The following is a 17,749-nucleotide window of genomic DNA, read 5'->3' as shown; positions in this document are numbered from 1 at the left end:
TTTGAAGTAATTACAACAGTGCGGACAGACATTAGGTGCTAGCTAGCTAACCATGTCTTAAAGCACCTCTTCCTGAGGGCGTTTCAGTGTTATAACTTTACCTTTAGCTTTAGTTATTAAGCCAAAATTCGTCAGTTCTCCCTTTTCTGTCTACACACTGTTTGTAAGTCCTCCGTGATTGTGCGCTGCCGAACATGCTCGTCTGCATGGCACGGCGTGAAGACATGGGGGACCGGTACTTTTTAGAGGCGGTGTAGTACCGAATATGATTCATTAGTATTGCGGTACTATACTAATACAGGTATACCGTACAACCATATGTTGGAGTGATAGCTTGATTAACTAGAAATCATCAAAACTGATTCTAGTATACGCTAAAGTAGGGCTGGGGGATATATCGATATACTCGATATATCGCAGGTTTGTCTCTGTGCGATATAGAAAATGACTATATCGTGATATTCGAGTATACGTTCTCACGCAGTTGCTTTTAGCTGCAGGCATTACACTACAGCAGGGGTGCCCACACATTTTCTGCAGGCGAGCTACTTTTCAATTGATCAAGTCGTGGGGATCTACCTCATTCATATATATAATTTATATTTACTTATTTATGAAATATATGTTTTTGTTAATAAATTAAAAGTGTTTAATGACAATACAAGAATGTTTAATACATATAGTTAATATTGTTAACAAGTTAAAGGTGTTTAATGATAATACAAGCATGTTTAACACATATAGTTAATATTGTTAATAAGTTAAAGGTGATTAATGATAATACAAGCATGTTTAAAACATATAGTTAATATTGTTAATAAGTTAAAGGTGTTTAAAGATAATACAAGCATGTTTAACACATATAGTTAATATTGATAATAAATTAAAGGTGTTTAATGATAATACAAGCATGTTTAACACATATAGATTCCTTTCTTTCATGAAGACAAGAATATAAGTTGGTGTATTACGTGATTCTGATGACTTGCATTGATAGGAATCAGACAGTGGTGCTGATAACGTCCGCATTTTCAAATGAAGGAGAAAAAAAGTCCTCCTTTCTGTCCAATACCACATGAATGTGGTTGGTTTTTGGGGGGGGGACTTTTTTTCTTCTTTTTTTTTCTTCTTTTTTTTCATAAAGAAATACAATCATGTGTGCTTACGGGCTGTATCCCTGAAGACGGTATTGATTTATATTGATATATAATGTATATATTGTTTTTTATATTGATTTAATTTAATTTTTTTTTTTTTTTTTTTTTTTTTGCGCGGCCCGGTACCAATCGGTCCGCGGACTGGTACCGGGCCGCGGCCCGGTGGTTGAGGACCACTGATCTTGAGGACATCATGCACAAAAGTGCACTAATAGCTTGTTTTTAAATGTCTCTGACAATCTTGCACGTTCTGTTTTGAAATGACATGAATGTTTGTGCCACTGCTTAATAACTGTTTAATAAATACAGTTTTGCTAAATTGACTTAGTTGTGATTTCCCTCTCTGCATGAAAGTTTAAAATGAGCATATATTAATGCAGTATGAACAAGAAAGTTTTAATGTAGACACATAGAATCATCATACTGCTGTGATTATATGCATCAAGTGTTCATTCAAGGCTAAGGCAAAATATCGAGATATATATTGTGTATCTTACATATCGCCTAAAAATATCGAGATATTAAAAAAATGCCATATCGCCCAGCCCTACGCTAAAGTCTTTTTTCATAGCTGGTCAACAAAACTTAAAAAAAAAGGCCCAAATCTATTCACCAGCAGTAGTGTAGTAGATGCCTCCTGGTTCCTCTCCTCTGGATCTATAAATGAATAGTTGTCATCAATCATTGTCAGGACCGTCCTTCCCCAGTCCAGATGGGCGGGGGTGGCGGGTGGAGGTGTCACTGCAAGTTACTGTCCATCCCTCCTGCTTGCCTCCACTACCTCTCACTCACATCAAACAGACCTGACAGGCCAGCAGCTACACACCACTGGGGCAACACAATGTCATTTTTTTACATTTGTCATTTATTTGTGTCTTTTTTGGGGAGCGGGGGTTGTGGACTTGTAAAGCGGACACAATTAGCTTCAAGCGTATTCCTCTTTGTTTTGTTTGTTGACTGGCGTGCTGTCATTGGGCAGCTAAGAGGACGTTGGCCAAAAATCGCTTGATTACTGTGCAGCTATGCAGGACCGCCGCCACGTGATGCCAGAGCGAGTCACTTTGTGAACGTGCAAGTGAACAGCTGTTTATTAGATAAAGACCATTAAATGAACTAACAATAAGGAGCCGGTGACACCGGATGGTATTAACCATCCAGATTGTCACCGGATTGTTTATCATTAGATAAACAATCCGGTGACAAAAGGAGTAAAGTGAAAGAAAAATTATCACAAAATATCACCCACAATTTGATCTAATTCCGATTCCTGTGGTGACACTGTGATTCAGAATTGATTATTTATCAACATTAACATAAGCGGTGCTAAATATACCAAACAATGAATATATATTATATTACACACGTTACCAACATCAGCATCAAGGAGGGTGACTCCCTCATTACAGACAAAATGGAGGTAGCTAGCAGACTTAACATCTTTTTCACCAGCATAGCCGCAACCCTTGTCAACAAGCTGTCCCACCACTCTGGTCGCTTTGGTGTAGAACACATTAAAGCCTTCTACAGAAAGCTAGGAGTATCCAACGATGATTTCAAATTAGAAATGGTCACAGCTGATGAGGTGTTTAAAAAATTGAGCGCGCTCCACCCTAACAAGGCCACCGGCCTTGATAATATTCCCTCCAGATTCCTCAGGGACTCTGCCTCCATCATTGCCCCGATCATCACGCACATAATAAACCTATCAATTACACAAGGCCAAGTACCAAACGATTTTAAGATAGCAAGAGTAACTCCCCTCTTTAAAAAAGGAAGCAAATTGGAACCTGGCAACTACCGACCTGTTTCTATTCTCAGCTCCATTTCGAAAGTAATGGAGAAAATAGTTTATGAACAGGTCGATAGTTACCTTGCCACTAATAAACTCATGTACAAATTCCAATCCGGCTTCAGAACTAACCACTCCACTGACACATACCTTCTCTATCTGACCGACCACATCAAACATGAGGTGGACGCGGGCAAATACTGCGGCATGGTCATGCTGGACCTTCAGAAGGCCTTTGACACCGTTAACCACGCTTTACTGTTGGATAAGCTCAGAGCAATCGGATTTAACAAAACCTCTTGGAGCTGGATGCAATCTTACTTGGAGGGGAGGGAGCAGGTGGTAGAGGTGAACGGCACCGTGTCCCCCCCCTCTCGGTGAGCTGTGGAGTCCCCCAAGGCAGTATATTGGGACCTTTACTGTTCCTAATATACATAAACGACATGTCATCTGCATGCGACTGTGAATTGTTTTTGTTTGCGGATGACTCTGCCTTGCTGGTATCCGGCAAGGACAAGTCACAGGTGGAGAAAATCCTCAGTGCTGAGCTCTGTAGAACTTGCACCTGGCTCGCTGACAACAAGCTATCCATACACTTGGGTAAAACAGAATCCATCCTGTTTGGGTCCCACATCAAACTTAAGAAAGTCAATGACTTCACCATAAAAGTAGGTGACAGTGTCATCACCAGGAAAGATGAGGTCACCTACCTAGGTTCCATTCTAGAGGCTAATCTTTCCTGTGATAAAATGGCAACCAAGGTAATCAAAAAGGTCAACCAACGAACGAGATTTCTCTACAGAATTTCCTCTCTGGTCAACAAAAGCACCTTGAGGATTCTGGCGGGAACTCTCGTTCAACCCTTTTTCGATTACGCATGCACCTCCTGGTACCCTAGCACCTCCAAAACCCTCAAATCTAAACTCCAAACATCTCAGAACAAGCTAGTCAGGTTACTTCTAGACCTCCACCCCAGATCCCACCTCACTCCTACCCACTTCTCTAAAGTGGGCTGGCTCAAGGTGGAGGACAGAGTTAAACAACTTGCACTGAGCCTAGTCTATAAAATCCGCTACACCTCCCTGATACCGAAGTTCATGTCAAACTACTTCCTTAACGTAAATGACCGCCATAACCACAACACCAGGGGGTGCTCCACTAACCACGTTAAACCCAGATTCCGAACTAACAAAGGTCTTAACTCATTCTCTTTCTATGCCACATCAATGTGGAATGCGCTCCCAACAGGTATAAAAGAAAGGGCATCTCTATCCTCCTTCAAAACCGCAATAAAAGTTCACCTCCAGGCAGCTACAACCCTAAACTAACACCCTCCCCGGATTGCTAATAATCAAATGTAAACAATCAAATGCAGATACTTTTTCTTTTTCTTATGCCTTCTGATCTCTCTCTCTCTCTCTCTTTCTCTCTCTCTCTCTCTCTCTCTCTCTCTCTCTCTCTCTCTCTCTCTCTCTCTCTCTCTCTCTCTCTCTCTCTCTCTCTCTCTCTATGTCCACTACTTGATGTCCATATCCTCCCCCCCCGCTCCACACCCCTGATTGTAAATAATGTAAATAATTCAATGTGATTATCTTGTGTGATGACTGTATTATGATGATAGTATATATGATAGTATATATCTGTATCATGAATCAATTTAAGTGGACCCCGACTTAAACAAGTTGAAAAACTTATTCGGGTGTTACCATTTAGTGGTCAATTGTACGGAATATGTACTTCACTGTGCAACCTACTAATAAAAGTCTCAATCAATCAATCAAAAGGTGAGGAAAAAACACAGAGGCTATTTCATCCCTACAAGCGTGTTTCACAGGTTTCCCTGCTCTTCAAGGGATTTTATTGAAGAGCAGGGAAACCTGCGAAACACGCTTGTAGGGATGAAATAGCCTCTGTGTTTTTTCCTGTATATTCCGCTCTACCCCAGTATTGAGCACTGTATAACGGATAAACCACAGAAACCTCGAGTATATTATATTACACATATTTTATTGTATGTTCTATATACATCTGAGGTATAACAAATTAAATAATCATGAGATCAGATAGGGGGACAATATTAACCTTTTTAAAAAAAATGTTTAACTACAGCTGTGTCCCAGTGTTTACATGCTAAAGATTGCATTCACATGAAAGATTCCTTCAAAAGGGATGTATGCTCAGGGAGACACAATTACATTTCCATGTTGCTTGTTTCACACATGTAGGAGTTTCATGAATTCCAGGAGGGTGCTGTCTTGCCAAAGCACCGGCTCCAATTTGAGAACAAGCTGCAACAAACGTGTCGTCTATCCACAGTGCAAAGCCGCTTCTAACATACTAATCCCCACCATCGTGGCGGAAAAAATAAACATTTCTTCCATGTATCATTATCACTAGAGGACTAGAGGACAAGGAAAGGCTAAGCATGCCACACACACACACACACACACACACACACACACACACACACACACACACACACACACACACACACACACACACACGCACCATTTTGGCAATTTTATGAAGAGTCGTAATTTTACTCGACAAAAGTCACAATTTTATAAGAAAACTTTAAAATGTAGGCAAAATAGGAATTACACTTGGAAAAATTATGACAAAAGTCATAATTTTACTCAAAAAATGTCACCGTTTTACAGGAACAACAAAAAATTGGCAATATTGTGATAAAAGTCAGAATTTTATAAGACAATTGTCACCATTTTGTATTAAAAAGTTATACTTTTACATAAAAACGTTATAATTTTACGAGAAAATATTGCAATATTACAGAAACAGAAAGAATATGAGGAATTGTTGCAGATTTTATAAGAAAAAAGTTGACATATTTTTTTCTGAAATTTTTGTTCGTAATCGATTTTTAATCTTCATTAATTACTTCAAGTTATAACAGTATGTCTTTATATACATATTTATTACATTTTTTTTAAATAAATTTTGGCCAAAGGAGGTGCATTTCAATTTTTTACACACACTTGTTATTACATATGTTGGCCAGAGGGGGAGCACTTCAAATGTTTACACACACTTGTTATTTCATATGTTGACCAGAGGGGAAGCACTTTTATAAAACCGACACACAGTCAATTTGAAAAATCTCTCCTTTTTGGGACCACCCTAATTTTGATAGATTTCACCACCAGGGGTGCAAATGAGACATTCTCTATTAGATGCAATGGTTTTCCGTATTGGGACCATGATTTATGTACTAACTTGTTCACTGGTCCTCATATGGAAGGTACTTTTCCTTGTTGATGTCTCAAGAAGGGTAGATATACAAGAACACGCACGCACGCACGCACGCACACACACACACACACACACACACACACACACACACACACACACACACACACACACACACACACACACACATACACAGCAGGACGACAAAAAAAAACCATCCGTAAAAAAGCTTCAATGTAAAGTAGGGAAGATCGTTCCAGATGTCGATACTGTGGTACCAAGTGTATAAACGATACTGAAGCAATAATTAGAATGTTGTTTTTTTCTTTTTCTTGTTATTATTATTGTCTGTTTGTGTCATTGTTGACAAAGTCAGGGAGTGTGTCTCATACAGGAAGGCTTTGAGGGCAAAACCCAATTGATAAATACATCATTAATTCGTTTACGTTCCGTAACCTGTATATTCACCAAATTGTAGCGAATCCACAACACAATGCGATATGACACCAACCTGCACTGACTGAAAAACTTGAACTATCATATTACAGTATCTGCAAAGTATTAGCCCACATTTCATGTATTGTTTGTACACAGCTGAACTAGCCAGAGAGTGTATGTACTGTAGTTGTAATAACACGCATTGCGTGCTTCATGTATCATCATCAATATTAAAGTGACTCACTCGAAGGACAGTTGTTTGGTCTGGTCCAGTTGGCCGGGGACGTTTCCTGTTGATTTGGGGTAAGCACGCCATTTATGTCAAATTAGCTTGTCTCCAAAATCCACATTTGCAGATCCGAGTGACTTTTACCTCACTATATCGACTTCCGTCTGCTCCAACGTTCCACGCTCTTATTTGTGCTCGCTTGTATAAGCAGCAGTTCATCCTCTATATATTCAGCTTCAAAAAGATAAGGTTGTGAATCCTCATTATTCCAAAATAACCATCCTCATTGTCTGTTACCAAGTCTGTCATGATTAGAAAACACACTTGTGTTTGATTCAGGAAGTAGGATCAAAAGTTGTTGCCAGAAGTCAGACGTGTGCTGCTATGGAAACAAATCAATGCGCGGAAGAAATACATCCCGGAACAGATGGAAATGATTAAAATGATCAAAATACGATAAATATTGAACAGATTACATATTGTTAAGAACGAGTCTGTTACAACATTATATATAGACTTGCAGCGTGTATATAAATTGTTGATGGAGGGTTATGAAGTTGTTTTGAAGGCTACAGCGGTGACTCCCATTAGCCGCATCTTTCAAGCATTTTTTATCATCTTTAAAATCCTAAAAAAAAAAGAAAAAGACGTGTGGTTTTGCCTCTCATAATGATTGTGAACAATAGGCAAAATTCCCCCAAAAATGCAGTTCTCCTTTAACCTTTTTGACCTAGGGGCTCAACTTTTCCACTAAAGAGGGGCCTGGAACTACTTAAATATTAACACTGATTTAGTAATCTTACTCATGATTTTTATGGTATTCAATAATTTTAGCATGCTTTGAAGCAAGCACCCATTCACTTGCTGCAAATCACGTGACTGCTCATACATAATGGCTCTGCAATATCCGTGAGATTGATATTATTTTGGTCAGATCTATTTACTCGCAAACTTTGTAAGTCTTTAGTTTTTTTAAAGCAGAAATATATGATAATTGCTTCAATACAAAGTCAGCATATTTTTCCCTTATACTGGTACTTTAAAGGCCTACTGAAACCCACTACTACCGACCACACAGTCTGATAGTTTATATATCAATGATGAAATCTTAACATTGCAACACATGCCAATACGGCCGGGTTAACTTATAAAGTGCAATTTTAAATTTCCCGCCACACTTCCGGTTGAAAACGTCTAGATATGATGACGTATGCGCGTGACATAAACGGTTGATAGAAGTATTGGTACCCCATTGAATACAATACAAAAAAGCTCTGTTTTCATTTCAAAATTCCACAGTATTCTGGACATCTGTGTTGGTGAATCTTTTGCAATTTGTTTAATGAACAATGCAGACTGCAAAGAAGAAAGTTGTAGGTGGGATCGGTGTATTAGCAGCGGACTACAGCAACACAGCCAGGAGGACAGAGATGGATAGCAGACGCGCTAGCTGCCGAACTCACCTTAACTTCCTCCGTCTTGCCGACCGCATCTGTGATCGGCTGAAGTCCTTCGTTGCACCGTCGATCGCTGGAACGCAGGTGAGCACGGGTGTTGATGAGCAGATGAGGGCTGGCTGGCGTAGGTGGATAGCTAATGTTTTTAGCATAGCTCTGTGAGGTCCGGTTGCTAAGTTAGCTTCAATGGTGTCGTTAGCAACAGCATTGTTTACCTTCGCCAGGCTGGAAAGCATTAACCGTGTATTTACATGTCCCTTGTTTAATAGTATTGTTGATTTTCTGTCTATCCTTCCAGTCAGGGGTTTATTTATTTTGTTTCTATATGCAGTTAAGCACGATGCTATCACGTTAGCTCCGTAGCTAAAGTGTTTCGTCGATGTATTGTCGTGGAGATAAAAGTCACTGTGAATGTCCATTTCGCGTTCTCGACTCTCATTTTCAAGAGGATATAGTATCTGAGGTGGTTTAAAATACAAATCCGTGATCCACAATAGAAAAAGGAGAGAGTGTGGAATCTATTGAGCCCTTGTATCTAAGTTACGGTCAGAGCGAAAAAATATATGTCTTGCACTGCATTCTAGTCCTTCACTCTAACGTTCCTCATCCACGAATCTTTCATCCTCGCTCAAATTAATGGGGTAATCGTCGCTTTCTCAGTCCGAATCGCTCTAGCTGCATTGAAAACAATAGGAAAATGTGAGGAGCCTTTCAACTGACTACGGCACGCTACTTCCGGTAGGGGCAAGGCTTTTTTTTATCAGATACCAAAAGTTGTGATTTTTATCGTCGTTGTTCTCTACTAAATCCTTTCAGAAAAAATATGGCAATATTGCGAAATGATCAAGTATGACACAAAGAATGGATCTGCTATCCCCGTTTAAATAAAAAGAAATAATTTCAGTAGGCCTTTAAGAAAACTTATCGATGACTTTGTTTTGATAATGTCATTGTGTGTGAAAGTGAGTGTGAATGTTGTCTGTCTATCTGTGTTGGCCCTGCGAAGAGGTCGCGACTTGTCCAGGGTGTACCCCGCCTTCTGCCCGAGTACAGCTGGGATAGGCTCCAGCACCCCCCGCAACCCTGAAAGGGACAAGCGGTAGAACATGGATGGATGGATTACTGCCACGAGTGGTGGAAAAGTGCATTACAACTGCATACCGCTCATATGGACAACAGCTGAGAAACAGATCTTTTTTGGTGTATTGTACTTTTTCCTGTGTGCTTAATGGATGTGCTGATCTTGCTGGCTGCAAAACAAGTTTACCTTTGTTACAAATGAAGGAACGTAAATTCTTAATATGACCTCCAAGTGTAAGAAATTAGACCAAGATATTTGATCTCTGTAATACACTTTATGCAAATGATCAAGCAACTAATAATGATAATCAATGAATTCTCTTCTATGAACAGGAAGGCACTAAATGTAATTGATCTCCATTCTAACAGTTTGATGTGTTTTATAAGTACACAGCACATGCTATATTGTAATACAATTATAATATCCTTTATATGTACACATGGTATTTATGATGTAATATATTGTAATCCATGAATTATATATAATTTATACAAATACATGTTATTTATATTGTGATGCATTTTATTGTAATACATACATTATATGTTATATATATTGTAATACATTGTATAGTAATACATACATTACTGTATATATCATGTATATATACATATGTTATTTATATTGTAATGCATACACTATGCATACACATATGCTTCATAACATTATTTCTTTTTTCTTTCTGTCTTCTTTGTTTCTCTCTTTCTACCTTATTTTCTTTCGTTTTTTGTTTATTCATTCTCTCTTTCTGTCTTATTTTCTTCATTGTATATCTTTCTTTTTTTGTCTATTTTTCATTCTCGTTCTCCTTCAATCCTCCCTCCGTTCCTTCTTTTTTTCCTCCTTTCTTCCTTATTTTTATCGTTCTTTTGTTTAATTTTTTTCTCTCTTTCTGTCTTTCTTTCTCTGTTTCTTCCTTATTTTCTTTCTTTTTCTCTCTTTCGCTCTCTTTACCTCACTCCATCTCTCCACTCTTATATATTTCCTTTCTTTTTTCCTATCTTTCTTTCTTTTTTATCTATCTCCCTTTCTTTCTCTCTTTTTCCTTCTTTCCATTGTCCCTGCCTTCCTTCTATTGTGTATAGACGCTGATCGAGCTCAGAAACACGGCATGGATGAGTTTATTTCTGCCAATCCTTGTAACTTCGACCATGGTTCCCTCTTTGAACTCGTCCAACGCCTGACTTTGGATCACAGACTAAACGACTCTTACTCCTGTCTGGTATGAAAATTAATACATAAGTGAAAATGATATCGTAGTAAACATTTGGATTGGGTTATGGTGTGTCCCCTCCTTTTATTCAGGGCTGGTTCAGTCCCGGTCAGGTGTTTGTTTTGGACGAGTACTGCGCTCGTTATGGCGTTCGAGGCTGTCATCGTCACCTGTGTTACCTGAGTGACCTTCTGGAGAGGGCAGAGAATGGAGCTATGATTGACCCGACCCTCCTGCACTACAGCTTTGCCTTTTGTGCCTCCCACGTCCATGGAAATAGGTAGACTCCATTTTCTTGATCATTTATGTTACAACAGGTGCAGACTAAATTTGAGTTTATTTGATTATGTCAAATTGTGACAAACGAAATGTAAAACAGGGAAGCACACATAAAATGTCTTCGCCTTGCATATTGTAAGTTTTATGCTTTGTTTGAATTTTAACAACCTTTCATTTGTCTCACTTCCTTTTCCTGTAAAAACTTTTACCTGTGGTCATAAAATATTTACCTCATCCTTTAAACTTCTAAATCCCACACGATCCTTCCTAGTCAGCGTATCTCAGAGTTGTTGAACTGGCCAGTATCAGAGGCCCAGTTAGAGAGAATACTTTCCCCCTCTGCTCCTGAGCCCTCTTCCCAAAGTGTTAGGAGAGAACTCAAAATCCTGAAGAAAATGGATCTCATGTCTCAACTTTTATCCAGACCAAAAAGGTGAGTCTGATCTACAGTGATCTTCAGGTATTTTTTGCAATTATACATTATCCATCCATCCATTCATCCATCCATCCATCTTCTCCCGCTTATCTGAAGTCGGGTCGCGAGGGAAGCCGCCTAAGCAAAAAAGCCCTGAATTCCCTCTCTCCAGCTACTTTGTCTAGCTCTTCCTAGGGGATCCCGAGACATTCCCTAATCAGCTGGGAGACAGTCTTGCCAACGTGTCCTGGGTCTTCCCCGTGGTCTCCTACCGGTCGGACGCGCCCTAAACACATCCCCAGGGAGGTGTTCGAGGGGGCATTTTGACCAGATGCCTGAACCACCTCATCTGGCTCCTCTCGATGTGGAGGAGCAGCGGCTTTACTCTGAGCTCCTCCCGAATGACAGAGCTTCTCACCCTATCTCTAAGGGAGAGCCCCGCCACCCGACGGAGGAAACTAATTTCGGCCGCTTGTACTTGTGATCTTATCCTTTCGGTCATAACCCAAAGCTAATGACTATAGGTGAGGATATGAATGTAGATCGGCCGGTAAATTGAGAGCTTGGCCTTCCAGCTTAGCGCCGTTTTTACCGCGACGGACCAATGCAGGGTCCGTATCACTGCAGACGCCGCACCGATCCGCCTCTAGATCTCACAATTTACTCCTCCCTCACTCACTCATGAGCAACACTCCAAAGTACTTGAACTCCTCCACTTGGGGCAGGATCTCTGACACTGATCGTGCAGGGAGCGTACCGCCACAATCAGGCGGTCCGATAGCACATACTCTCTGAGCACTCTCCATAGGACCTCCCGAGGGAAACAGTCGAATGCTTTCTCCAAGTCCACAAAACACATATAGACTGGTTGGGCAAACTCCCATGCACCCTCAAAGATCCTGCCAAGAGTATAGAGTTGATCCACAGTTCCAAGACTAAGACGAAAACCTCCTGGATCTGAGGTTCGACTATCCTGCGTAGCCATCTTTCCAGGACACCTGAATAGACCTTACCGGTAAGGCTGAGAAGTGGGATCCCATGGTAGTTAGAACACAGTTGGTTCCCCTTTTTAGATAGTGGAACCACTACCCCAGTCTGCCAATCCAGAGGCATCGCCCCTGATGTCCACGCAATGTTGCAGAGTCTTGTCAACTACGACAGCCCCACAGCATCCAGAGCCTCCACCCCCGCGACCCTTGCCACCAAGGAACTTCTTAAATACCTCTGCAACCTCAGGCCCAGAAATAGGAGAGCCCACCACAGAGTCCCTCTGCCCTCATTGGAAGACGTGTAGGTAGGATTATGAAGGTCTTCAAAGTTTTTTTTGCAGTGTACAGTATTGTTCGTACAAAACGTGGAGTTACACATCGTTCTTGTCAAAGAATGGTTCTACTGCAAAATGTTGAGTGAACTGACTTGTGAGACAAAGCTCTCTGCAGGATTCTCAGGGCATTCAATCGATCGCAACTGGACTGTTTGTTTTGTCCTCAAAGACATTTCACCTCTCATCCGAGTAGGCTTTATGAGTTCATGCTCATAGACTTAGATAGGTCAGTTCTAGTCTTAGATTTAGATAGGTCAGTTCTAGTCTTAGACTTAGATTGGTCAGATCTAGTCTAGCGAATGGTGCCAATACCTCAGTAGGCTTCATGAGTTCATACTCATAGACTTAGATAGGTCAGATCTAGTCTTAGACTTAGATAGGTCAGATCTAGTCTTAGACTGAGATAGGTCAGATATAGTCTTAGACTTAGATTCGTCAGATCTAGTCTAGCGGCTGGTGCCAATACCTCAGTAGGATTCATGAGTTCATGCTCATAGACTTAGATTGGTCAGATCTAGTTTAGATCTGCTCATAGACTTAGATTGGTCAGATCTAGTTTAGATCTGACCAATCTAAGTCTATGAGCATGAACTGATGAATCCTACTTGAATGGGAGGCGAAACGTCTTTGAAGACAAACCAAACAGTCTAGTTGTGATCGATTGAATGCCCTGAGATTACAATGACCTGGATGAATGAGAACATTCATTGACATCTCTCTGCTGGATTGATAGCTGCACTTCCCCTACAGATAGCTCCATCAACCCACTTTATTTAAGGCACCTAAAAAAAAATATTCACAATTGGAAGCAGAGAAAAGAAATCTGTTGATATGCGGATGCCCAACCATTATAAGGCAGAGAAACACTCTTTGCAGGGTCACTCCTTCTTACATGCAGATCATGCAGTGTGCGTAGGGCCTTGCAAGCCGTTTGGGGCCCCATTTTGATGAAGAGGCGCATGTAAAATTGTATTTAATGAATGACGAGGCGCTGTATATGAAATGTTATGTCTTCCTTGCCCCTTTCTGCTCTGTCACTGATAAGAATATAATAGCAGAAATCCATTTACATCATCGCCCTTGTGGTGCGCACAAAACAGACTTGGCGGGTTTAATCCCCGGCTGGAGCTGTGACAGGAAGGTTTGCTACTTCGTGCTTTACTCATGTTAATTTTGTTATTTTGCCCTAAAAAATAATTATTCAACAATTTATTTACCATTAATTTGTTTTAGTACAAATCATGCAGCAAATTATATTCAAGTAAGAGTCTAATTGTATAAAAATCGCCAAATACAATTCTGCTTAGGGCTCCGATTATGACAGGCCCCTGATTCTATAGTGTATTTTTTGTAACTATTTAACGATTTCTAACTACATTTTCTTAAATCTTCCATGAGAAAACCTGAAATTAATATTTTAAAAAGTAACAACATTTACCTCAAACATTTGATGGCTAAGAATAGATTATAGATAAACTCAGGAGTGAGAAAAAATTGTGATATGGCAATATATTTTGATACTTTTTAACTTTATTTCAATGAAGTGTATAGATACAGAAGTTAGGGGGATCCTAAAACACAATACAATGTAATGGTGTGTAAATACTGCTTTAGGTAGTCCATCTTGATCAATGATGTGACCTCTGCCTGTCACTGACATGAAAACTGTAGACCTGAGCCGATGGGGCAGGTGCAGACATGGCCTCCTTTTTCCTCTCTCTTTTCGCCAGATGGTGTTTTCGTCTGTTCTCCTCTGCCGCTTCTACTCCTTGACAGCTGAGTCCACGCCAGGAAGAGCGGTCCGCAGAGGCAGCTTCCAAGGCAGTGGGCTGTATGTTGCACTTCTTTAGGAAGATCTTGAGCTGGTCTTCCAGCCTCTTCTTCTGGCCCCCAGCAGAGTGGCGGCCCAAGTGGAGCTGGCCATACAAAATTATGTGTGGCTGGCATTTTGATGACATGGCCGAGCCATCTTAGTTGGCGAAGCATGACAATGGTCTCTATGTTGCAGCTGACTTACTGAAGGATCACAGAGTGTGGGACACGATGTGTTGTAGACACCTTATTTGAAACGCCTCCAGCATCTTGAGATGGCGAGCATGGATTGTCCATGTCTCACAGCCATATAGAATGTTTGTGATGCATATTGCCTTGTAGACTAAGATTTTGGTGTGGAGGTGGAATAATTGTTGTTGAAGACTCTCTTCCTCAGGCGCCCAAAGGTGGATGAGGCCTCTTTAACCCGGTGTTGTATGTCCTGGTCAATGCTGCAGTCATCTGAGAGGATGCTTCCCAGGTATTTGAAGTGTGTTTCAGGATCTCAGCAGAAAGGGCGTTAGGCACAGGGGATTTAATGTTTGTCAATGGCCTTATGGCATCATGGACTTCAGAGTAGGAAGGTGGAAGGTCAAGGCTCTGTATGGTGGGTAGGGTTGGAAGCTCCTCTAACTGAGGTGTCAGTTGAGGCTTGCTGGTTTAACAACGCCTCAAAATGCTCTCTCCATCTGTGGACAATTAGGGATGCATCCCTAATGAGGGACGATCATCAGCAGTTCGAAGGGGGCAGACAATATTGGTCTTGGGCTATGGGTGGATTTAGTTTCATCATAGAAATTATGCATGTCATATCTGTCTGCATGTGACTGTATTTCCTGTGTCTTGGATGCCCACCACTGGTTCTGGAGTAGTCTCAGGGCACATTGTACCTTTCTCCTGTTGTGTTTAAGGGCAGCAGAGGTTCGGTTATTTAGTTAGGCTTAATGGGCAGTGTGAATATTGGTAAGGAGAGTGGAGATGTATGTGGCGTTTTCGTCAAACCAGTCCTGATGTTTCTTTCTGCTTTATTCGGTCGACACGTCGACTGCTGCATGTTTCCTCACGTCATTAACTTTCAGTCACAGCAGCTGATGGACGCTATATTGAGAAAATAAAACAACAGTTTTCTGCGTCGCTTTATACTTTTAGTGTGGGACAGATGCGACTGTCTCCAATATTGTCCACACCTGTCTCCATCTAAACACCGAGACTCCGCAGAAAGGAAGCGAGGGAAAATTAAGTTAAACCAAGAGTTTAGCTTTGTTTACTCTGATGGGAAATCTTCAGAGCAAAGTCTGCATAGTTTGTTCCGACATGATTTTCAGGCCAAACGACGCTAGTGTGCATGCGCCAGCGCTGCTGTGACTTAGTTTCCAGGAAGTAAGTAGTGTTGGCTAAAATGCATTAATAAATGACAGTTTTTCGGTAATTAAAAATGTAAACAGAATTACTAACTGTCTGGAATCTTACCGTCGTTTATCATTATACTTTTACATCCCTAATATGTGTGTGTATGTATGTATGTATGTATGTGTATATATATATATATATATATATATATATATATATATATATATATATATATATATATATATATATATATATATATATATATATATATATATATATATATATATATATATATATATATATATATATGTGTATGTGTGTATATATATATATATATATATATATATATATATATATATATATATATATATATATATATATATATGTATATGTATATATATATATATGTATATGTATATATATATATATATATATATATATATATATATATATATATATATATATATATATATATATATATATATATATGTGTATATGTGTATGTATATATATGTATGTATATATGTATATATATGTGTGTGTGTATTGATATTGCTATTCATTTATTTTAACCAAACTATAGTTAGCATTAAGTATATGTGCTGTCACAATTAATTTGCATATATACATGATTATAGCAATAATGTTGCAATTGTTTGTGGCATCATTGACCTATCAGTGGTCTTTATTATATAATTAATATATTAGGTATCATTATGGAGAGGTGTACTGCCACCAATTTCTCAATGTCACTTTATTTACATTATCAATACAGAAATTGCCACAACATTCCATAAGTTAAGTTTAGTAAAAAGAGCAGCAGTCCAAAAAGATTGGCCTGAGTCATCCAATCATGTGAAGAATTTTATTTTATCTGATGAGTCCACTTCAAGGTTTAGACATTCTCATTTTTGTAAGATGTATTATTGAGCTCATGTTGTATTTGCCGTGTATGTGTGGTGTGTGTGATGTGTCAACATCTCAGTTGACCATCTGCAGATGAAGTGTAACAAAGAGGGACGAGGGGCACTCTCAGACTGAGAGAGGAGGTCAAGGGGGGCCTTCTGCCACAGCCCCCCTTCACCTCCAATCCACATCGCCTCATCCATCCTTCCCCCTGTCCCGCTGACAAACTGTGACTTGAGGACGGAGGCCTCGTCTGATTGGCCCGGACAGATAGAGCCTAGCTTTAAGAGAAAAACACAAAAAAAGGAGAGTAAATAAAGCATGGCAATATAGGAAATAGAAGGATATCAAGCCAGTCAGCAGTTTTTCGCGGGTTTGCCTATTTTTAAACCCTGCATGGAACAAGTACGATAAATATCTGCCTAAATGTGGATCTTGAAGAAAATATTGTCGGAAGATGTGACAAGAACATCAAGTGAGACTTGGCCACTTGGTCCATGTTGCCTGCAGGAGCAGCCATGACAGGTTGACACATTGTCACTAGTGATGGTTGAACGTCTGTGTTACTGACACACACTGCGCACCTCAATCAGACCAACCCCCACCCAAACAAACCCACCGCCGCCCTCTAATCGCCTGCTGGCCGAGAGATGGATGTACTAAGTGCTTACTACGTGTCATGACTTGACTTGTGTCCACATTTGTGTCAGGTCCACTTAAATCATCTGTTGTACTTATTAGGAGTGTCCCAATCCGATATCAATGTCGGATATCAGCAGAAAAAAACTAGTTTTGGATTACCGTATTTTTCGGACTATAAGTCGCAGTTTTTTTCATAGCTTGGCCGGGGGTGCGACTTATACTCAGGAGCGACTTATGTGTGAAATTATTAACACATTACCGTAAAATATCAAATAATATTATTTAGCTCATTCACGTAAGAGACTAGATGTATAAGATTTCATGGGATTTAGCGATTAGGAGTGACATATTGTTTGGTTAACGTATAGCATGTTCTATATGTTATAGTTATTTGAATGACTCTTACCGTAATATGTTACATTAACATACCAGGCACCTTCTCAGTTGGTT

The 17,749-nt window shown here is 39.9% G+C and overlaps 1 protein-coding gene across 4 annotated transcripts in view; it reads left to right on the top strand.

Annotated features, from left to right (window-relative positions):
• LOC133651914 (calcium-dependent secretion activator 1) overlaps positions 1-17,749 on the top strand; it is a 304,205-nt gene that overhangs the window by 125,800 nt on the left and 160,656 nt on the right. For 2 of the 4 annotated variants that reach the window (XM_062050151.1, XM_062050144.1), the window contains exons 12-14: positions 10,444-10,580; positions 10,664-10,851; positions 11,122-11,283. In XM_062050151.1, the coding sequence (XP_061906135.1) occupies positions 10,444-10,580; positions 10,664-10,851; positions 11,122-11,283 (487 nt within the window). The remainder of the gene's footprint in view (positions 1-10,443; positions 10,581-10,663; positions 10,852-11,121; positions 11,284-17,749) is intronic. The other 2 variants (XM_062050168.1, XM_062050159.1) reach the window with 1 other exon arrangement.

The sequence above is a fragment of the Entelurus aequoreus genome, linkage group LG01 (assembly GCF_033978785.1).
Source record: "Entelurus aequoreus isolate RoL-2023_Sb linkage group LG01, RoL_Eaeq_v1.1, whole genome shotgun sequence".
Taxonomy (NCBI): Eukaryota; Metazoa; Chordata; class Actinopteri; order Syngnathiformes; family Syngnathidae; genus Entelurus; species Entelurus aequoreus.
This window is presented reverse-complemented; position numbering and strand designations above follow the sequence as displayed.